Genomic DNA, 24900 nt, shown 5'->3' with positions numbered 1-24900 from the left:
AAAATTTAAATTAAAGTATCACTGGGAAAAAAATGGCAAACTAATCCTTTAAAATTAGTGAAATAAGAATAATGAAATAAGTCATGCATTGAGAGTCTAAGAGTAATTTCATTTCTCTGTGGATGTTATCAGGTGCTATGTTCAAGCAGCAGCTATATAATGTTAGTGCGGAAAGCATTTGAGCAAAGTACCACATCAGGGAGAAATCAGTGAGGAACTGCTGAACCTCAACCCAGAAGCAAAGTGGGAGTAATTGTGTCTACATGCACTGCTGTTTCAACCCTTTTGTTGCTGAATCTTGATTTATTAAAATGACATTGAGAACTGCTTTAATGAATGGTCAAGGGAGCTTAGAGCTCACAGCAAGGAAGTCTATTATGCTTTGGCACAAGACGCTATTATGCTAGACAGCCGAAGACCAACCCAATCTGCAAATGGTCTGCCTGGCCATGCAGGCTCCATGAGCAGATCCAAATAGTTACTCTTGCATGCAAGACAGATTTCACAAAGTGGATTGAGCCAATCACACCTGGCAAAGCATACAAACCAAACGTCCCAGTTCCAGGAGGTCTCAATCAGTTGCTTTACAAAGGAGACACCATATGCAAATTAGAGGGACTGCATGCAAAGCTAAATAGCCAAACAGCTAGCATAACTAACATGTTATCTAATATTGTCGGACCTTTCCAGGGATTCATAAGTGCATCTGTATTTGGCACTCTGGTAGCACAAATCCTGGCATTTGTTTATGCTTTGTTGCGACACAAGCCCCAGTAGCAGGGACGTCCTCATATCTGTGCTGCTTGTGATTCTTCATGTTCGCCAGAACAGGTACTATTGTGAGCTGGAATCCGTAATGAATTACTCATGTGAGTTTTCAGTAAAATATAGAAGAAAACACTCACTAGTGGTAGAACAGAGTAACAGGAGGCCATCCAAAGTCAGCCTTGGTCAATAGCTGCATGCTGAGATATGCATACAGCTGAGAAGTTGAACTGGAATGACTGCTGTGTAATGAAGGTAAATATTGGGAAATATATCACTGAACAGTTGAAAGATCATTCACACAAGGAGATATCCAGGTGTTCCACAAAACTCACACTGGTTAAGAGATGTTTTGTACTTAATAAGACTGTAGTGACAGCATACTTGATTGACAGATGATGATAAATAGTAGACCATGATATATAAAGTGTACAGGAATCCACTTGCTGATGCCAGAGATTGTCTAGATGCTCTGCTGCTTTTTTTTATTCTAATATCCTCCAAAATGGAAGCTTTGTTTAATACTACTGTACTACATTCATTGTTTTATATCATTATAAATCTGTGCTACTAATTTATTAGAAAATAAAATACATACAGTATATACAATACAATACAATACACCTAAAATACTGTATAGTATATGATAATGTCTTGCTTCTTATTTATGCTGTAGGTTTAAATAAATCTGTTAATTTTATCCCATGTGTGATCATAGCTTATTTAGTAATGATGATATCTCTTGCTTTAAATCTCATGTGCTTATCTGAATACCCCCACATACACACACACACACACACACACACAACACCACCACCGCAACCACAACCACCACCAGCAGCTACCAAGGTGTTAAATTCTCATTTATAATAAGAGGGAATTAATTACTTCACTCCTGGCCATTAATTTAACATGAAAGCATAGTCAAATAGTGACCAAAATGCTAGTGTGGGTGTTTTCATAGACATATTGAGAAAATGGCATTATTAAATTCATACTCTAGTTGAATTGGGGATTCATTAACGCACCCATATGTGCTATTTTGACACCAATTAGCATGAAATACCATAAGAGCAATGGTTTTTCCCATGCCAGACCTCAGCTAGTCAGTCATTACAAATGGCATTAGATGCTAAAAATGGCATAATAGCTGCCATTTCTGTCCTAAATGAGTCAGCTAGGAAAACAGAGGACAGGAAAAGAACTAATAAAGAAGCACATTCTTGCTTTCACAAATGATTTTCTAGCAACATTTTTTTAATTGAGAAGCCAAATTGGACCTGGATTGCTGTATGGTTGCTGATTTCCCTGGGACCTTAGAAATGTAAAGATCCTTGTATATGAGCTTGTATTTCACAATCCAAGCTCCCTGGTGGCTAAACGGAAGTAATGTTAAATTCTTATTGATGGAGAGACTGGCCTGAATTTCTGATTGTGGAGTCATTAAGCTGTGCGGCTCTTTAACAGAAACTAAAGAGAAATAAAAGAAGAGAACAACTGTAAATCTGATCTAAACACAGGCGCTGGTCCAAAAACTGGACTAGTTAGTGTTTCTATATATTAAGAAATGCTAATAATTATAGGACCTGGTCTAGAAAGACTTCCTGATAGCTGTCAATGTATTTCAGTTGCTTCCTGAGATGGTATTGATGTTGGGTAAAAACAAAATGTGCATATTGTACATAAAATGCAAGTAAGTCAAGCTGAAAACTAAGATTTACTGTATAAATGTTGTTGTTGTCCTTCAGCTCTTCCCTATTCAGGGTATTCAGGCAAGTATGTCAATATACATATTGTGATTCGGTGCATGTTTTACACCAGATCCCCTTCCTGAAGCAACCCTCCCATTTTATCCGGGCTTGGGATCTATCTGCAGTAGTACATGGCCAAAAATATGTTCACTTGTCCATCACACCTATATGTAGGTCTTCTCCAAACTGTTGCCACACACAAATTGTCCAGGATGTCTTTGTATGATTAAGTATTAAGAATTACTCTTACCAAAGTTGGATTAAAAGAACTCCCGCAAAGAGATCAGTATAAATATGTTGTGGCTACATACTATGCATTTACACTGTGCACTATGTTTAGTGTATGAATTTTAGAAGTGTAGTATCATCACAAATGGAACACTAGCTGTTTTTTCCTAACCGTATAAGTATAAGCCGATGTTGATGACAAATGGCCATGGCACATGACGTCAAATGCATGTGATGTTGAAAAAAAAAATCACACATTGTGCTCAGACATTTATAAGATGTCCACTGGATTGTCCGAATTTTTTTTTTTCTCATCCGGTGTCAGCGCCTGGTAGCCCTGACCCTCTTCTACATAACAAAGATGCAAGTGCTGAGTGGATGAAGTGTCCAACATTCCACACTGCATATTTTATTAAATAAATGCATCATCCAGGTACTCGAAGTGCACTTCTTGTTGTTGGAATTTTCACGCTACTCGCACTACAAAATGGGCTTAGAACAATGTATAAGCACCTATAGCCTTCACGTTCATTGAAAAGTTTCTCTTGTACCAGTCTATACCAAGCGATTGGCTTCGTTTTTTGTTTCTTTGATTTTAACCTTGTTTTGCTAGTCATGTTTTTTCACCTGCTCTTGTTATGCTGTTTGCTCATCACATGACATTTGACCACGCTCTTGGATGACACCTGTGCCCTGTTTATCTCAATTATAAAATCGTTGAGTATCTACATCTGTGTCCTCAGCTGTTCCCTGACGCCCGCAGTTAGCCTCCTGGTGTTTTCAGCTTTAGTTAAATCACCTAGCGCAATCTCAACCACTAATCAGTCTCTTATCCAGCTGGCTGTTAGCTAGCTCTTGTATAGGCTAAGAGGACGCAACACATTCATGTGATAATAATGATGTTTTCGTTATCAAATGACTTCGTGTAACCTATTTCACGTGGCATGTTTTTAATGTTATGTTTTTTCTCTGTATTTCAGCAGTAAAGAGGCCAGAAGTACCTAATAATTCATAAGCAGCTATGAAAAATTACTCAAGGTCTCCAGGTGACTAATACAGAGTGAAAACCATACCAGAGATTTATTTATTTGTTCGTTTGTTTATTTATTTATAGAAACAGGCCGTGGATTATGATGTTCTAGTAGAAAAAAAAAAAGTTTGATAAACTACCCAACTCTGTTTAATACGCTTTAATAAAACACATTTCAAAGATAAAGAATGGTTAACCTTCAGGCAGAGCTTTCTCACAACCAGCAATCTAATTACTTTTTTTTTTTTTGGTCGTAACATTTGTGACAGAAGCCGTTTTTACAGCTTCGCACCTCCTAACAATGTGCTGAAGAAAATGAAAATGCCAGCATGGTGTTGATAAAAAGCAGGTTTTCAAGGTTAAAGTGACCTCTGAGGACTAAACGCAATCCCATTATGCCCCAATCCAGAGGGGATGTTTATGCCTCAAAACTGCCTTCCATCACTAATCGCAGCCAAATGTTGTTTTAACGGTGTGAGCGCGTCGTGGCATCAGCGATAAAAATCCTCCTACAGCCGAGAGCTATTACATTAAACAACTGTCTTAAGACATCAGCATCTAAGAGGAATGCTGATAATGCTAAACGACAGTAATGCCTTAACGGTAACTGTTTTCCTGTGGGAATTTAGGAACAGGGATGTAACCCTTGATAGATAGTGGCTTCCTATTTCCATTTTTTTTTTAAATATAAAGTTCGTAAGACATCACGTGTTGTATATGCGTATATACAGAAGCGTCATGTATGTATTACTTAACAAGGTAAAATGTCCATGAGTATCAATAATCCCTCCTAAAGTACCTGTTAACTTTGCTAATGGAAAGAAAAAGGATTAAATTAACAATGACAAACTGTTTCTGTTCCTCTGTCCACTCCAGCTCTATCTCCAGCTTTCCGTCAGAGTCCTGAAATTCCATTAAGAAGCTCTCTCCTTTGCAGGCGTATGACACTTCCTCGTGCTTTGATTTAGTCATGGCTACAGGTGCACTAACACACCAGAACGGTGTCCGGGCTTCAGCAAGAACGGTGAGAGTCAACATGCAACAGTTCTGAAGAGAAAAAATAACAAAAAACAAAGTAATCTAATTTTACCTTAGTGAGAAAATTCTAACTTCTGGTTTATTTGTGGAAACTTAATTATGGATTAAATTAATTTAGACCTAAATCTCAATTAAATTCAAAGTTAAGTTAGTATCTAAATGTAATCTGCATCCCATTAGACGGACAGTCATAACCTAGACTTGGATTAAATAATATTGGGGTCAATTTTTGCATCTGGTTAAATTAAATGTGTCTGGATAAATGTATGATGTAATCTAATCCTATGTTAGTTTTAAATTATGGGTATAATCCAATACTAATCCTGGATAAAAATATAAGAATTATCAATATAATGACATGCACCAGTGAGCCTTGGCTGCCCATGACCCTGTCGCCGGTTCACCACTGTTCCTTCCTTGGACCACTTTTGATAGATACTGACCACTGCAGACCGGGAACACCCCACAAGAGCTGCAGTTTTGGAGATGCTCTGATCCGGTCGTCTAGTCATCACAATCTGGTCCTTGTCAAACTCGCTCAAATCCTTACGCTTTTTTTTCCATTTTTCCTGCTTCTAACACATGAACTTTGAGGACAAAATGTTCACTTGCTGCCTAATATATCCCACCCACTAACAGGTGTCATGATGAGGAGATCATCAGTGTTATTTACTTCAGTCAGCGGTCATAATGTATATATATAGATATATCAAATGAATGTGATAACCTAAAATGTCTTGATACCTCAACACATCCCTGTAGTCCTTCAGTCTTCCAAGGCAGGCTGATTTTTCCACCCAGAGGAGTTTGCTGTGTTTGTCTCTTTTCTTTACTGATAACTTGCAAAGGGACATAACCATCAGCAATCTGATCTGTAGATGACATTGTAGAAAAATAATATTAAGAGTCAATATTTTAGCAACCTGCTTCCTACATGGATCAGAGCTGGCTTCTTTACTCCAAGTCATGTTTGGGTATTAAAAAAAGTAAACTTAGGATGATTTGAGTCTCATCTATGGCTACAGAGTCTGAAAACTAATTTTAATGAAATGTTTTCATCAAATAAAAATACACAGGTAGAACCTTTATTATCAATTTATTATTTTAGCCGTATTCCTTTGAAAATGTGTTTTGTTCCTGTCACCTTGTAGATTTCACCTTTACAATAAATTTACTCTTTAAAATATTACCCACAATGCTGAATAAAATGAGGATGCTCCTCTATGCCTTTTGTGCTACAGTGTTGTTCTTAAAAAGGTCAAATCTAGCACTCTAGCACACTCTACTGTCCATGCATCAAATTAAGAGTTAGCAGTACTAATATATTACTGCATACCTTAAAAAATAACAAATAAATGAATAAATAAATCATAGCAAGAAAAAGCTCATTAGTTTTCCATTAAGGTATTGTATCCCAATTCTTATGGTGAGATATGTACAATAGAAAAAATGATAAAACTATGCAAATTTGTACGTTGAACAAACTTTAAACTGCACCTTTCCTGCAGAACAGCTGCAAGAAGCTCACTGACGCAATGCTGTCTTCTGTATTGTGCAGCTCAAGGTGCATGCTGTAGCTATGCAAACCATAATCAGGATCAATGTCATCAAAAGGCGCTTGCATGTCTGTTGCCTCATACGGACTGGGAAACAGAAAGAGCATGAAAGAGAGGAGATTAAGGGTGAAAGCAGGAAGCGGAAAAAAAAATAATGTGTATATTTCGATTAAACTTCAATTGTTAATCAAAATTCTAAATATATAAATACATTAATTAAATGTACTAAAAAAATATAAAGCAGGTCATTATTTAATAAGGATGATAATCCAAACTTAAATCTGTATTGTATTAGTTACCAACATCTGAACTAAATTAGAGGGATAATCTAAAACCTACACATAATCCAGAATAGATTACGAGATTTTGGGTTTAACCACTAATTTAATCCAAATATACAACAATCAGGCATAACATTATGAGCACTGACAGGTGAAGTGAATAACACTGATGATCTCCTCATCATGGAACCTGTTAGTGGGTGGGATATATTAGGCAGCGAGTGAACATTTTGTCCTCAAAGTTGATGTGTTAGAAGCAGGAAAAATGGGCAAGTGTAAGGATTTGAGTGTAAGCGTAAGGGCCAAATTGTGATGGCTAGACGACTGGATCAGAACATCTCCAAAACTGCAGCTCCTCTGGGGTGTTCCCTCTGCAGTGGTCAGTATCTATCAAAAGTATTCTAAGGAAGAAACAGTGGTGAACCGGCGACAGGGTCATGGGCGGCCAAGGCCCATTGATGCACGTGGGGAGTGAAGGCTGGCCCGTGTGATCTGATCCAACAGACTAGCTACTGTTGCTCAAATTGCTGAATGCTGGTTCTGATAGAAAGGTGTCAGAATACACAGTGCATCGCAGTTTGTTGCGTATGGGGCTGCATAGCCACAGGCCAGTCAGGGTGCCCATGCTGACCCATGTGAACCACCAAAAGCGCCAACATGAGCATCAAAACTGGTCAACGGAGCAATGGAAGAAGATGGCCTGGTCTGATGAATCACATTTTCTTTTACATCACATGGATGGCCAGATGCATGTGCTTTGCTTACCAGGGGAACACATGGCACAGGATGCACTAAAGGAAGAAGACAAGCCAGCAGAGGCAGTGTCATACTTTGGGCAATGTTCTTCTGGGAAACCTTGTGTCCTGCCATCCATGTGGATGTTACTTTGACATGTCCCACCTACCTAAGCAATGTCGCAGACCATGTACACCCTTTCATGGAAACAGTATTCCCTGATGGCTGTGGCCTCTTTCAACAGGATAATGTGTCGTGCCACAAAGCAAAATGGTTCAGGAATGGTTTGTTGAGTACAAAAACGAGTCTGAGACATTGACTTGGCCTCCAAATTCCCCAGATCTCAATCCAATCGAGCATCTGTAGGATGTGCTGGACAAACAAGTCGGATCCATAAAGGCCACACCTTGCAACTTACAGGACTTAAAGGATCTGCTGCTAACAACTTGGTGCCAGATACCACAGCAGACCTTCAGGGATCTAATGGAGTCCATGCCTCGATGGGTCAGGGCTGTTGTGGCAGCAAAAGTGGGACAAAAACAATATTAGGCCATAGTGGTCATAATGTTATGGCTGATCGGCATACATTTTTTCCATTATACACAACCTACATCTGGTGTAAATAAAGAGGCATTATCTGCATTAACTACATACTGTGGTAAATTAAGAGGGATGATCTAAAACTACATCTGGGGTAAATTTGAAAAATAATTGAAAACCTGCATCTGGATTAAATTGCATCTGAGATTTAACACCAAAAATACATCTGGGATATTATTATAGGGATCATTCAAACCACATCTGGAGTAAATCTGGAGTAGGAATTAACCAACACCCAAATCTGGATTACATGTGGAGCAAATTAAAGACATCATCAAAAGCTACATGTGCAGTAAATTACAGAGATCATGTAAAAACCATATTGGAATTAAATTAGAGAGTTAACCCCAAACTACATCTGAGTTATATTAAGAGAATAATCCAAAACCTACATTTGGACTAAATTAAAGTGGAAATACAAAACCTACATCTGGATTAAATTAAAGCGACAATATAACACGTCTGTGTTAAATTAGAAATAATCCAAAGATACATCTGGAGTAAATTCGAGAGATAATCCAAAGGCACATCTGGAGTAAATTAGAGAGATAATCCAAAGATACATTTGGAATTAACTGAAGAGATAATCCAAAGACATATCTAAGTAAATTGGAGAGATAATCCAAAGACACATTTAAGTAATTTGGAGAGATAATCCGAAGATACATCTGGAGTAAATTGGGGAGATAATCCAAAGGCACATCTGGAGTACATTGGGGAGATAATCCAAAAACACATCTGGAGTACATTGAAGAGATAATCCAAAGACACATCTGGAGTAAATTGGGGAGATAATCCAAAAACACATCTGGAGTAAATTGGGGAGATAACCTAAAACTACATCTGGAGTAAATTGGAGGGATAATCCAAAGACACATCTGGAGTACATTGAAGAGATAATCCAAAGAAAGATCTAAGCAAATTGTAGAGATAATCCAAAGCTACATCTGGAGTAAATTGGAGAGATAATCCAAAGACACATCTGGAGTACATTGAAGAGATAATCCAAAAACACATCTGGAGTGAATTGGAGAAATAATCCAAAGATACATCAGAGGAAATTGATGAGATTATCCACAGCTACAGACAAATCAGACAAACTAAAACCATCCTCAGGATCAAATTGGAGAGAGGGTAAAATCAATGGCAATATTTAGATTCACCAGAAGATGGAGTTGTCATGCAACTAATCCACCTACCTTAGTGTTTTATGCTCAGCCCTGTGACTGAGATGCTCCTGTCTTAGTAATTAAGTGGCAATAAATAATAAAACAATACATACGTGGTGGATGTCCCCAGAAGATTTCTTTCCACAAGTCTGTGATAATGGAAGTTCACTAGGACAAATGCAATTTCCTGTTGCTTCTGAAAACAACAAAAAATAATAATAAAAATGTGTTAAAGCTATATTAATAAGCATATATTAGCAAAATCCCTCTACTTCACTTCAGTAAATGAGTATCAGATGTGGGACCAAGTAGACCTACAAAATATGTAGCAATGAAAAAACAATTTCGAAATATAGCTCTGGAAAAAAAAAATAAGAGACCACTGCAAAATAATCAGTTTCTTATGTTATTGGTAAGATAAGATAATGTAAGGTAAGGTAAGGTATTTCTCCTAAATTCAGAATATAACTATTGTTATTTAGAGTGTATATTTAAAGGAAATGACAACACATCAAAATAACCCAAGATCATGCAGTATTTGCTGAGCTTTAATAGCTCAAATAAAACAAAATGCAAATTGTGTTAATGCTTTGGCTAAATAACATTAAGAAATCAGTATTTGGTGGAATAACCCCCCATTTGCATGCGTTTTGGCTCCATGCTCTCCACCAGTCTTTCACATTGCTGTTGGGGAACTTTATACCACTCTTTTTGCAAAAAAGCAAACAGCTCAGCTTTGCCTGATGGTTTGTGACCATCCATCTTCCTCCTGATGCCATTCCAGAGGTTTTCAACAGGGTTCAAATCTGGAGATTGGGCAGTGGTCTCTTATTTTTTTTTCCAGAGCTGTATTTGCCGAAAGGTAGAGTAATACAATGGAAAGGATTAGTCAGAAGAAAACAAGTCAATAACATGCTGCTGCCAAGGCTGAGTGTGTTTCTTTTGAAAATTCAACTCTCCCACACAACATAAGCTAACATAATTGAACACAAAAGCACGACATGCTAGTTAGCGAGTTATTTGTCTTTACAGGTACAGTAGTGACGTTCTTGGCGGAAAATAAAATGCAAGGACTCAAAATCTCAGACTTGACACAGATCTACACAATATCTCTGCTGTATTATACTGTCATGCCCTCCAAGATGCCACGGTTTTGCGAGATTTCATGATTTTGCGATCAGAATTATCAAAGCTCTCAGAAACATGGGAACTTTGCATCATGTGGCATCATCACAACATGCATTCCACTAAAGCTTTCCTCGATTCATATGTGATGTAGTTTAGTACAGCTATCATAGCAAGTATTTACAATGTGTGAGTTTAAAAGCAGAATCCTGTGCTTGCAATTTTGCAGATTTTTAAAAAAGCAGAAGCAGCAACATGAAGCAAAACTCCAAGGAGAGATTGCTATTTGCTGTGTTGTAGTTGTGTTGAACTGCATTGCTTGCAGTCTTTCTTGTTTTCTCTTGTTCCATATGTAAATGTGGTTCATGATCACAGCTTTGCACTTTACTGTATTTTATCAGTGTTTTCACCTTGAAGCGTGTTCCTGATTCAGTTCCATCCAACAAACATGTTTGCATAAGTCATTAAACTATAATGACTGCATAATAAAGATAATAAGAGTGTTTATCGGGGTGGAACTGACAAGAAAACTAGCAACTACAAAAATAAACAATTAATAGCCTTAATGAAGAAAAACCTTTTTATTTGGGATACTGTTTTCTGCTCTTGAATGCTTGTATTTTTTATTTTTTTTTGTATGTGCCTCCTGTAATTATATTAGACTTTCACTATTGGCCACTATAGATGTGTCACTATAGGGCACTATAGACCTGGAGGTGGAGTTTTGTGAACATGAACGGAAATCATTCAAATATCAAATCCACCTAACTTTAAGACACCTAAAAAAAAACTAATCTAAGGTGGCTTTAGAATTATTGGCTTATCTTAGGCACCTGCGTTACTGATCTGTACAACCCTGCCTAGGTTAAGGTTTGAGATATGACTGGAAATCTATATTATTGTGTTGAAAGTAGTGTAGTAATGCAGAAAAACAATAAGCTCAGTAAGCTGAGGTCAGAGGTCATGTGTGTACATACCTGCCAAACCCCCACAGTTACACCGTTCTCCATGTACAGCAAAGAGATGAGTCTGTCTGAACCACACAGTTTCCCAGCACCCTTCTTCACCAACACTTTACTTAGAAGGGATCTCCAGCCTGGTCTATAGTAATAATAATAATAATAATAATAATAATAATCAAACATTGCTGCATAGACTCCAGGTGAGCATCATGATCATTATACTTATCTTAAAAGACATCATTTGGCTCGATAACATCATTTGTACAGAAAAAGTATGTGTTCATATTTTAGCAGTGCGGGAAGGGTCAATTTCCAGCTATGAAGTGGGAGGAGAGTTGCGGAGAATGAGAGGGCAGTGGTTGATTGTCTATACCTCTGTGATGTTTAATGCTGTAACACCACAATATGTACTAAAGAACAGAAAGACTGTGCCATGATTTAGGTATGTGCTCAGTTCTTCAAATGCTAACGATAAGCTTTCCTTACTCATTAGCAACATTAGCCTTGTTGTTCTGGGGCGAGATGCACACTTCAGTCACTGACCATGTCTTGTCTGAGCTAGAGAAAATATGGGTGTATTTAATTTTTAGCCATATTATTTCTTTAAAATGCCTTACCTGCATGTGATTGGACAGTTAATGGGCACAAGCTGCACTCCATGCAGCTCCAGTGTAGTAGGTTTGTCCAGAGTTGGCCACTTTCCTGAACTCCAGCCAACAGTCAGAGAGGCTTGGCCGAAGTAAACGTGAGTGTGTTTGATTCTGTTCTCACGTCCTCTTGCTTCCTTCACTGTAATCTCCCATGTGACACCTAAACTCCTGATGACAAGAAAGGTAGTATGTGTGTCTCAATCACCTTTCTAGCTCCCTACTTGGTGAATCAATATATTGTGTACATGCATTGGGGCTCACTACACATTGAGACACTGATGACTTTTTTGTAAAACATCACCACTGGCTTTTATTAACAACAGCATTTTGGGACTTTTTTGCAAGCAAATGTTCTAATACTCCCTGATCAGTGCCCTGACTACTCAACTAAGGAGCTAATTGAGCTGCAACCCGGTACAGATGTAATATTGGAAACACACACAGGAATACAATACAGGACATGATTTTAGTGTAAATACAAAAAAGCAAAACGTGTGTTAGCTACTAAAAATTGGAATAATAATCTGACGGTGATGTTTTTTTTTCTATAGTATATTTAGCAGACTAAAGACCACTTCCAAAGAAAGCCACTTGTTGAGATTTAAATTGAAGCATGAAGTTAAGGAAATATCTAATATGATGCAATGGCACTCCACGACATCAATCAGGGTGAAAGAAACTAAAGCAGAAGTGCTGAATCCCGTAGAGGTTTAATAGCTGTTGTTTGTGTCTCGGAGAGTGTGGAGACTATTATTACGGAGGTAAATCTCATCCTTCTGTGCCTCTGTAAACCCCGCGAGCCGACAGGGATTTGTCTGGGCACGAGGACGGAGCCAAGCAATTTATTTCCACGATTTGACAAAACCTTCGGAGTGGTAGAACAATTACTTTCACTCCCTCTGCACTGCACAAGACCTCAGGGTTGAGAAATCGAGTGACTCGGCAGCTCTAATCAGAGGTCAAAACAGCAACACGGATCGTCAGGTGCGCTGCGGTTCCTCGTTTCCCCAAATGAGTGCTGAGAGGATCTGAGACGTGTCCTTCAAAGAAACCTTTAATGAGTCTGAAGACATCGAGACGATGAAAGACACTGACTTTTTTGTGGAATAAGGAATAACAGATGGATATTTAGTGCACAATACATTATACATTACATGTTATAATTACACTGCGGTTCATCAGATACGTAGATATTATATCTGCAGTGAGAGGTGCACCTGATTGCTTGATTCTGATTGATCTGAAGGCATTTCCGACAATATTTATGCCTGAAGGTTTGTATTAATACAACAGTTCTTATAAGTTATCATTTCTATGGTCATATCATATCATTTCTAAGAGCTTATTTACAGGGATCTATATGGCAGCCACTCCACATACACTGATTTGAAGTTTTCTGTGAGAAGAAGGTTATTTAGCATTTTTGGAAGGAGTCTCCAGTGTCAATGCTTTGTAACAAGGGCAATTTCTTTCAAATTCTGGACAAATGGCTAAAAAACGTATGATATTCTGTTCATTAATAAACATTTGCTGGCAATTTATTTGTGGTATAAACTCAGTAAAGCAAAAACGAAGCAAATAATCTTTAGTCTTGAAACAGGAACCGTAACAGTAACTGATTATATTCCTATACCAATGTTTCATTTATTACATACTGTTATATAATATAATATAACCACCTGCCAAATATCATATAGCCTGTAATAATATAATGTAATATAACCACCTACATACTCACACATATATATGGCAGAGAGAGAGAGAGAGTAGAGTAAAGCTTAGATAGACAGACAGATAGATAGATAGATAGATAGATAGATAGATAGATAGATAGATAGATAGATAGATAGATAGATAGATAGATAGATAGATAGATAGATAGATAGCCTGTGTGTTTATAATGTGGCCAAACATTCAAGGATACGTAAACTTTTGATCAGGGTTGTTTGAGTGATTTCAGTTATCATTAGGTTTAAAAAAAGGAGTCATAGATCTATCTATCTAGCAACCTACCTAGGCTTTACACATGCTACTCTCAGTTACAAAACCGAGACAGGCCAGAGAGCTCAGCTGGATCTGCTCTGTCAGAACGAGGATGTGCTACTTCACAAACACACAAATCTCAGACTAATTAGCTGAGAGCTGAAACCGCACGCTGAACCTCAGAGACTTTTAACATGGCTCTGGCTTTTGGAGCGGCAGCATTTTCGCTGTCAGAAAACAAAACAAAGTCGGCCATGTGTGAGCCACATGATCGCTCCTGAGATTCATCCTAATTAGACTGAGCCAATTAGCAAATGTACTGGATGGCTCAGGCATGTTTGGATAACATCTCAACCTTTCAGCGTTCACTACTTAGCAGTGCCTTGTGGGATCACCTCGGGCCGAGGTTTTTTTGTTTTTTTTTGTAGCATTTATGTGTAACATTACATCTGTTAGATGGAGTTTAAATACCTTGCAAATCTATTTTTTTTTGTCCATCTCAGTGCTAATCAGGATCATAGTCCTGACTGAGACAGAGCTCTAGAGTGTTTATCACCTGCTTTTTAAAAACCATCACCATCTTACTTTCACCTTAAAAGTGATCTCTGGAATCTTTTTAAATAGATGATTCTAAAGCTGCTACACTAAATGAGCTCTGACCTGACCTGAAGATAAGGGTTAAACAGGGGACAAATCTCATTTTAGTCTAACAACAACAACAACAACACAACCTTCATGACAAAAGTCCATTTTTATTGCTCACCTGAGGATTTCAACTGTTCGAACTGGCAGTCCAGTGTAAGAATGAATGGATTTTAGTTTCTTCTTCCAGCTCCCATTATGACCGGCCAGTTCTTTAAAGAAAATTCTTCTCCAATATCCCTTAGGCTTTTCCTGAATTCTGGCCATGTCCAGTCCATCTGTCACATCCTTTATTAGCCTGGATGTCTTCGTTTTTGCTCTCTGCCAGGTGTAAAAGCGATACCACACAGCACTGGGGATAGACAGTTCATTATTAAAAGTGGCAGATAATTGGGTTTAAAAGCTCCTTTGTGTGTCTAAAATTGGCATGCATTTACTTAACCCTTTTAGACTTTAGAATAAATGAATGGGTAGGGGGGAAAAAATCACATTTACATAATGCTCCCTTCAGTCCAAATGTACTCAGTGAGCCAAGACAGGTCTGCTATCAGATATTTGTGGTTTAGGAAACAGCATGACTAGGTGTAACATTATGAAGGCAGCCATCTTGGACAACTGGAATCACTTATTTATTTAGCATGTTTAGTATCTATCATTCCATGTTCTGGTCCCACCTCTAAACTTTTAAGGTAAAATGCTAAAAGTGGTGTGTATGGTACTATTTGTGGCAACCTCAGAAAACCTGGTGGATATCTGTGTTGCTGATATCAAACCTATTTCTGCTCTCTCTGATGTCCCAAGTGCCCCAACTTCTAAAATTCTGGGTAAGGTTATCTAACAGAGGGAAAAACATCTCACTCTAAAAGCCAACAGCATCCTGACTAATTTTATATCAGATTAGCAGAAATAAAACAATTATTTGATTATATTGAGTGAAAAGTCGATTTCCAGTGTACTGGTAAGGGTTAAAAAGTATTTTATGATTTAATTAAATCCAGGAAACTACAAGACAATGACTTTCCATGTTTGCATGCTAAAAGTGATTGAATGTTGACGGCAAGCAGGTAGAAACTGAATTGAAGCTGTGATAGTGGATGTCTTGGGGATGAGAGACAATCCGTACATCTTGGGCCAGATGTTCGGCTTTTCACTACATCCTGACGTACCTAATTTGCATAGAATTGAGAAAATGTAAGGTTGCTTCTTGGTATTATTGCTCTGTATCGCATCTATCTTTTTTTCTTGCTTACTAGTGTGAGCGCAGGAGGTGAGCTCTGATGCAGTGACAGGCTAAAGATCAGGATATTTGTCTGGTAAGGGGAGAACACAAACTTACTTGTTGTCAGCCAGTTCATGGAAACGTTTGTTAACGAAGCCGAGGCAGAAAAGACATCCTGCGTCCAAATATGAAAAAATCTTCTCAGTGACCTCTGGTGGCATCCTAATCCCAGTCAAGAACAAAAGCATAAAAAAACATATTCATATATTTGATTTTATTAATGATAGTATTTACAGGTGTCCTTGAATTCCACTCCAAATACATACTGATCTTATTTAATCAAACAGAAAGAAAGAAAGAAAGAAAGAAAGAAAGAAAGAAAGACATTTCTGTAGATTTATAATTATAATGTAGCAAAAAAAGGACTAAGATACCACAAGGTGCACTGTTACAGGAAAATATTCACCAAGTGTCTTATAATCAGAACTGCTGTTATAGTAACTAAATACACTTTCTGACTAGTCCCATTTAAGGGCACTATGGCAAAGGAAGTGTACCCAGAATATTTTTCAGTACATACTTTCTTTCATTATTAAACTGCATGAGCCCATAATCAGATAAACAATGTTATAAATTAGGAATAGTATACTGTCTATATATTTGGTGTAGGTAAGATGGCTGCCTGCATAATGTCACTGTGTTCAGCTAGACCGAGATTTGTTTAGGATTAATTATCGATCATAGCAATTCACACACTGATATCATCGAATGACTAGATATAGCTTGAGGCAAATATTTACAGAAAATATTTTGAGTGACTTGTAACCTCATAACACCAGTGCACAAATATATATATATATATATATATATATATATATAGACATTAACATCAGCAACCAATTATGGCTGATTAGGTACATTTGTTGTAAGAGTGTGTTTATTTATTTATTAATATATTTACTTACTTAGCTATCTAACTACCTAATCATTTCATATTAACCCGTGTATTCTCTTTCTAGTTGGTCTAAATCTAGGCACTCATCTATTCTAATCTTGACATCCAAGACAGCCTCCATTTTAAGGTAAAAACAAAAACTTCTTAACAAAGATTCTGTTGCTTTACTGCTATATACTATTGCACATGGCCTGAATGATTGAAGCCATAGTTTACACCAGTGACTTGCCTCTCTATGTAGTTTTCAGAGCTCTTGACTGATTTGGGTGGAAGTTTGGGACAGGTGGATGATCGGCGGACTATAACACTTTTAGGTCTGTGAAAAGAAGACATACTATAAATAGCCACAGCACAATTTTGAAAACTGTTGCCTGGATGTTCAATGTGCATCACAATGTGTAAACACTGTATGGGATAATTTATGGGGTAATCTCACACAGTATGTGATAATGTAACACTCCAAGGGTTAATTTTAACACAGTATGGGATTAATGTAGAGGAAAATTTTACACGGTATTGGATAATTCAATCGGCATGCGTTCATTTAACACTGTTACTGATAATGTAACACTGTGTGGGTTAATTTAATACTGCATGGGATAATGTATGGGTTAATTTTACACGGCATGGGATAATTTAACACTGTAAGGGTTAATTTAACATTGCATGGGATAATGTAAAGGTTAATCGTACACAGTGTGGAATAATGTAGAGGTTAGTTTCACACAGTATGGGATAATGTAACAGTGCAAAGGGTCCATTTAACACTGTACTGATAATGTAACCCTTACAGTGTTAACTGGGTTAATTTAACATGGTATAGGATAATATAGAGGTTAATTTAATACTGCATGGGATAATGTATGGGTTAATTTAACACTGTATTGGATAATGTAACACTGTAAAGGTTAATTTAACACTGTATTGGATAATGTAACACTGTAACGGTTAATTTAACACTGTATTGGATAATGTAACACTGTAAAGGTTAATTTAACACTGTATTGGATAATGTAACACTGTAACGGTTAATTTAACACTGCATGGGATAATGTAACACTGTAAGGGTTAATTTAACACTGTATTGGATAATGTAACACTGCAAGGGTTAATTTAACACTGCATGGGATAATGTAATACTGTAAGGGTTAATTTCACACGGTTTGGTATAATGTAACACTGCAGGGGTTAATTAAACACTGTACTGATAATGTAACCCTTACAGTGTTAATTTAACACAGTATAGGATAATGTAACACTGTAAGGGTTCATTTAACACAGTATATGATAATGTAGAGGTTAATTTAATACTGTATGGGATAACGTATGGGAAACTTTAACACAGAATGGGATAATGTAATACTTAAAGGCTTAATTTAACACTGTATTGGAAAATATAACACTGTAAGGGTTAATATAACACTGTGGGATAATGTAGAAGGTCATTTCACACAGTATAGGATAATGTAACACTGCAATGGTTAATTTAACAGAGTATAGGATACTGCAATGCTGTAAGGGTTAATTTAACACTGCTTGGGATAATGTAAAACTGCAAGGGTTAATTTAACACTGTATTGGATAATGTAACACTGTAAAGGTTAATTTAAAACTGTATTGGATAATGTAACACTGTAACAGTAAATTTAACACTGTATTGGATAATGTAACACTGTAACAGTTAATTTAACACTGTATTGGATAATGTAACACTGTAACGGTTAATTTAACACTGTATTGGGTAATGTAACACTGTAACGGTTAATTTAACACTGTATTGGATAATGTAACACTGTAACGGTTAATTTAACACTGTATTGGATAATGTAACACTGTAACAGTTAATTTAAAACTGTATTGGATAATGTAACACTGTAACAGTTAATTTAACACTGTATTGGATAATGTAACACTGTAAGAGTTAATTTAACACTGTATTGGATAATGTAACACTAACGGTTAATTTAACACTGTATTGGATAATGTAACACTGTAAGAGTTAATTTAACACTGTATTGGATAATGTAACACTGTAACAGTTAATTTAACACTGCATGGGATAATGTAAAACTGCAAGGGTTAATTTAACATTGTATTGGATAATGTAACACTGTAACGGTTAATTTAACACTGTATTGGATAATGTAACACTGTAAGGGTTAATTTAACACTGTATTGGATAATGTAACACTGTAACGGTTAATTTAACACTGTATTGGATAATGTAACACTATAAGAGTTAATTTAACACTGTATTGGATAATGTAACACTGTAAGGGTTAATTTAACACTGTATTTGATAATGTAACACTGTAACAGTTAATTTAACACTGCATGGGATAATGTAACACTGTAACAGTTAATTTAACATTGTATTGGATAATGTAACACTGTAACAGTTAATTTAACACTGCATGGGATAATGTAACACTGTAACAGTTCATTTAACATTGTATTGGATAATGTAACACTGTAACAGTTAATTTAACACTGCATGGGATAATGTAACACTGTAACAGTTAATTTAACATTGTATTGGATAATGTAACACTGTAACAGTTAATTTAACACTGCATGAGATAATGTAACACTGTAACAGTTAATTTAACACTGCATGGGATAATGTAACACTGTAACAGTTAATTTAACATTGTATTGGATAATGTAACACTGTAACAGTTAATTTAACACTGCATGGGATAATGTAACACTGTAACAGTTAATTTAACACTGTATTGGATAATGTAACACTGTAACAGTTAATTTAACACTGTATTGGATAATGTAACACTGTAACAGTTAATTTAACACTGTATTGGATAATGTAACACTGTAACAGTTAATTTAACACTGTATTGGATAATGTAACATTATAAGAGTTAATTTAACACTGTATTGGATAATGTAACACTGTAACAGTTAATTTAACACTGCATGGGATAATGTAACACTAACAGTTAATTTAATACTGCATGGGATAATGTAACACTGTAACGGTTAATTTAACACTGTATTGGATAATGTAACACTGTAACAGTTAATTTAACACTGTATTGGATAATGTAACACTGTAACAGTTAATTTAATACTGCATGGGATAATGTAACACTGTAACGGTTAATTTAACACTGCATGGGATAATGTAACACTGTAACGGTTAATTTAACACTGCATGGGATAATGTAACACTGTAACGGTTAATTTAACACTGCATGGGATAATGTAACACTGTAAAGGTTAATTTAACACTGCATGGGATAATGTAACACTGTAAGGGTTAATTTAACACTGTATTGGATAATGTAACACTGTAAGGGTTAATTTAACACTGTATTGGATAATGTAACACTGTAACGGTTAATTTAACACTGTATTGGATAATGTAACACTGTAACGGTTAATTTAACACTGCATGGGATAATGTAACACTGTAAGGGTTAATTTAACACTGTATTGGATAATGTAACATTATAAGAGTTAATTTAACACTGTATTGGATAATGTAACACTAACAGTTAATTTAATACTGCATGGGATAATGTAACACTGTAACAGTTAATTTAACACTGTATTGGATAATGTAACACTGTAACGGTTAATTTAACACTGTATTGGATAATGTAACACTGTAACGGTTAATTTAACACTGTATTGGATAATGTAACACTATAAGAGTTAATTTAACACTGTATTGGATAATGTAACACTGTAACAGTTAATTTAATACTGCATGGGATAATGTAACACTGTAAGGGTTAATTTAACACTGTATTGGATAATGTAACACTGTAACGGTTAATTTAACACTGTATTGGATAATGTAACACTGTATTGGATAATGTAACACTGTAACAGTTAATTTAACACTGTATTGGATAATGTAACACTATAAGAGTTAATTTAACACTGTATTGGATAATGTAACACTGTAAGGGTTAATTTAACACTGTATTGGATAATGTAACACTGTAACAGTTAATTTAATACTGCATGGGATAATGTAACACTGTAACGGTTAATTTAACACTGCATGGGATAATGTAACACTGTAACGGTTAATTTAACACTGCATGGGATAATGTAACACTGTAACGGTTAATTTAACACTGCATGGGATAATGTAACACTGTAAGGGTTAATTTAACACTGCATGAGATAATGTAACACTGTAAGGGTTAATTTAACACTGCATGGGATAATGTAACACTGTAAAGGTTAATTTAACACTGCATGGGATAATGTAACACTGTAAGGGTTAATTTAACACTGTATTGGATAATGTAACACTGTAAGGGTTAATTTAACACTGTATTGGATAATGTAACACTGTAACGGTTAATTTAACACTGTATTGGATAATGTAACACTGTAACGGTTAATTTAACACTGCATGGGATAATGTAACACTGTAAGGGTTAATTTAACACTGTATTGGATAATGTAACACTGTAACGGTTAATTTAACACTGTATTGGATAATGTAACACTGTAAAGGTTAATTTAACACTGCATGGGATAATGTAACACTGTAACAGTTAATTTAACACTGTATTGGATAATGTAACACTGTACCGGTTAATTTAACACTGCATGGGATAATGTAACACTGTAAAGGTTAATTTAACACTGTATTGGATAATGTAACACTGTAACGGTTAATTTAACACTGCATGGGATAATGTAACACTGTAAAGGTTAATTTAACACTGCATGGGATAATGTAACACTGTAAGGGTTAATTTAACACTGCATGGGATAATGTAACACTGTAAGGGTTAATTTAACACTGCATGGGATAATGTAACACTGTAAAGGTTAATTTAACACTGCATGGGATAATGTAACACTGTAAAGGTTAATTTAACACTGCATGGGATAATGTAACACTGTAAAGGTTAATTTAACACTGCATGGGATAATGTAACACTGTAAGGGTTAATTTAACACTGCATGGGATAATGTAACACTGTAAGGGTTAATTTAACACTGCATGGGATAATGTAACACTGTAAGGGTTAATTTAACACTGCATGGGATAATGTAACACTGTAAGGGTTAATTTAACACTGCATGGGATAATGTAACACTGTAAAGGTTAATTTAACACTGCATGAGATAATGTAACACGGTAAGGGTTAATTTAACACTGCATGAGATAATGTAACACTGTAAGGGTTAATTTAACACTGCATGGGATAATGTAACACTGTAAGGGTTAATTTAACACTGCATGGGATAATGTAACACTGTAAAGGTTAATTTAACATTGTATTGGATAATGTAAGACTGTAAGGGTTAATTTAACACTGTATTGGATAATGTAACACTGTAAGGGTTAATTTAACACTGTATTGGATAATGTAACACTGTAACGGTTAATTTAACACTGTATTGGATAATGTAACACTGTAAGGGTTAATTTAACACTGTATTGGATAATGTAACACTGTAACGGTTAATTTAACACTGTATTGGATAATGTAACACTGTAACGGTTAATTTAACACTGTATTGGATAATGTAACACTGTAACGGTTAATTTAACACTGCATGGGATAATGTAACACTGTAAGGGTTAATTTAACACTGTATTGGATAATGTAACACTGTAACAGTTAATTTAACACTGTATTGGATAATGTAACACTGTAACGGTTAATTTAACACTGTATTGGATAATGTAACACTGTAACGGTTAATTTAACACTGTATTGGATAATGTTACACTGTAACAGTTAATTTAACACTGTATTGGATAATGTAACACTGTAAGGGTTAATTTAACACTGTATTGGATAATGTAACACTGTAAGGGTTAATTTAACACTGCATGGGATAATGTAACACTGTAAGGGTTAATTTAACACTGCATGGGATAATGTAACACTGTAAGGGTTAATTTAACACATTATGGGATAATGTAGAGGTTAATTTTACATGATTTGGGATAACTGAACACTGTGTGGGTTAACAACAATGTATAGTGCAATTGAACACTGTGTGGGTTAATGCTACATGGTGTTACTTAACACTGTAGGTGATAGAATATGGGTTAATTTAACACTGTGAGGTTCATTTAAGACAGAATGTGATAGTTTTGGTTTAATGTAACACTGTAAAGGTTACTTCAGCACTGGAGTTTATTGGTTATCTCTTAGTTAAAATAAATGCGATTAAAAAGTAACAATGCGAGTACCAAACAGCTTAAAACCACTTCAACCTACCTCCTTGAGTTCATCTCAGCGTTTCTCATTAGTTTCTTTGCTTTAGCAGTTAAAAAAACTACCATTAATCTAGTACACGGATATTTGTTTTACAGTGAAACCTAATAGGCGCGTGGCCGCGTCTGGTAACCACGGCGACACTACGAGCAGGAAGCTGCTGCTAGTGCTAGCAATTTGAGAAACGTCAGTCCTTCCTCCATATTGGAGAGGTCTGCACTCAATCGTAAGACAATGCAGTTCAAGCCGCAGACGCGGCTCCACCGGCAGTAACTCAACAGAGAGACGTCAACGCATCCGCCATATTTGAGAGGTCCACACTCAATCTTAAACCGAGGCTCAATCTTAAACTCAGTCTTAAACTCTCTTTATGTTACGTTTCATACAATAAAACCCAAACAAAACAAAACTATAAACAACAATTTATTTTCATAAGTAATAAGAATTTATGTAATGATATTTGAATTCAGCCTAATTACTTTAACTGTAAAGTATTAGAGAATTGTTTTACTTCTAATGATGCATTTAAATCTGTTATTATTATTTTCTTCTTCTTCTGATTATTATTATTATTATTATTATTATTATTACTACTACTACTACTACTACTACTACTAATAATAATAATCATAATCATAAAAATAATAATAGTTGTACACATTTTTTCCAGATTATCTAAATCATAAATTTAACATGTATCATAACATAAGGTAACTGCCATAATTTATTTAACAAATATATATTTTTTAGACAATGCTAATGTGTCAGTAATAAAACATGGTGGGGTGTGCTCAGCTCTTGATAATGATTGATAATGTGATGTAATATGGCACACTGTGGAGTTACTGTCACCAAAACAATGTTGATTATTTACTAATGTCAGCATATCCCAAAGAGTTTTAGTTTTCTTATATGCATGCCATTTGTCAACTTTTTGATAGCTGGTACCACTCAAGATTTAGCAGCTAGAAGCATCATTCCACTCAGTACGCTCGTTTTTCTCTCTTATGAAGTTAATCACAGAAAAAGAAACCAGAAAGCACAAAGCTGTCTGTTCAGAAGACTCTCCTGAGGTGGAATGCTTTAAGTGATCATAAGTGTTATGTGACATTTTTTTTTAAAACTCGTTGATTATAGTTGTTGATTATTTGAGTTGATACTATAATAAGGTTACTAAGAGAAGAGCATTAATATAAACCTATAACGTTTTCTTAACAACATCCTTTCATTCATTTTCTTTACCTGCTTTATCCAGAGCCTATCCCCAGTGTGTGAGGTGGGAATATACCATGAATTAGATTACAGTCCATCATACATGCACACACACACACACACATTCAAATTTTCATTCATATTCACGCACATATTTGAGCAATTACCAGTAACTTGACTGACATTTTGTATAGCCAATCCACATACTTGCAGGTTTTTTGGAGTTTCGAGGAAACCCAAGCTTTGCATCCATCCATAGACCCTAACAATAAAAATATTAAATGAACCTTATGAATACTAAAAACAACTAGACTTCGTTGTACATCCTAACTCTTCCTCTTAATATTAAATCATGCAGTTATCCAATGAATCACTTTTTGTATTTTTATGCACAGATCTAAAGTTCATTGTGCCATTATTCAGACTGCAGAGGGACAAACAGGTGAAGACAGAGTGAAGGGTAACAATAATGCTGCTTGTTGGAGCGAATAGTTACAGACAGTAGCGCATGACTTTTATTTCACATGGCTGAGGATCTGCGATGCAGTAGGATGCCCTGAGGTTTGTGAATACGAGTCCCTGTGCCCTCTCAGCGTGACATTTTCATGTTCTCTGATGTTTTCTCGGCTTTCTCCGAGCCGTGGGTGAGTGAGTGCTCTCGGGGCTTTAATGTCAGTTTCTGCATCGCTTGTCACTACACGCTGCATGATGGCTGTCAGAAAGGTAGCCAAGGCCCGTGGAGACTACAGCTTCAGCTCCACAAGTGAGAATTTATCTG

General features: G+C 36.0%; 1 protein-coding gene across 1 annotated transcript; it reads right to left on the bottom strand.

Moving 5' to 3' along the window:
- Nucleotides 1-40: 40 nt before the first annotated feature.
- Nucleotides 41-23076, bottom strand: fbxo15 (F-box protein 15). The gene is made up of 10 exons (XM_058376063.1): nt 22914-23076; nt 16919-17005; nt 15852-15956; nt 14637-14867; nt 11858-12058; nt 11256-11379; nt 9267-9349; nt 6310-6455; nt 5557-5684; nt 41-4821 (listed from the first exon to the last, which is right to left on the bottom strand). Exons 1-10 carry the CDS (start codon nt 22976-22978, stop codon nt 4552-4554), a joined length of 1440 nt encoding a protein of 479 aa, XP_058232046.1. The 5' UTR covers nt 22979-23076; the 3' UTR covers nt 41-4551.
- Nucleotides 23077-24900: the final 1824 nt, after the last annotated feature.

The sequence above is a fragment of the Hemibagrus wyckioides genome, linkage group LG23, assembly GCF_019097595.1.
Source record: "Hemibagrus wyckioides isolate EC202008001 linkage group LG23, SWU_Hwy_1.0, whole genome shotgun sequence".
Lineage (NCBI taxonomy): Eukaryota > Metazoa > Chordata > Actinopteri > Siluriformes > Bagridae > Hemibagrus > Hemibagrus wyckioides.
This window is presented reverse-complemented; position numbering and strand designations above follow the sequence as displayed.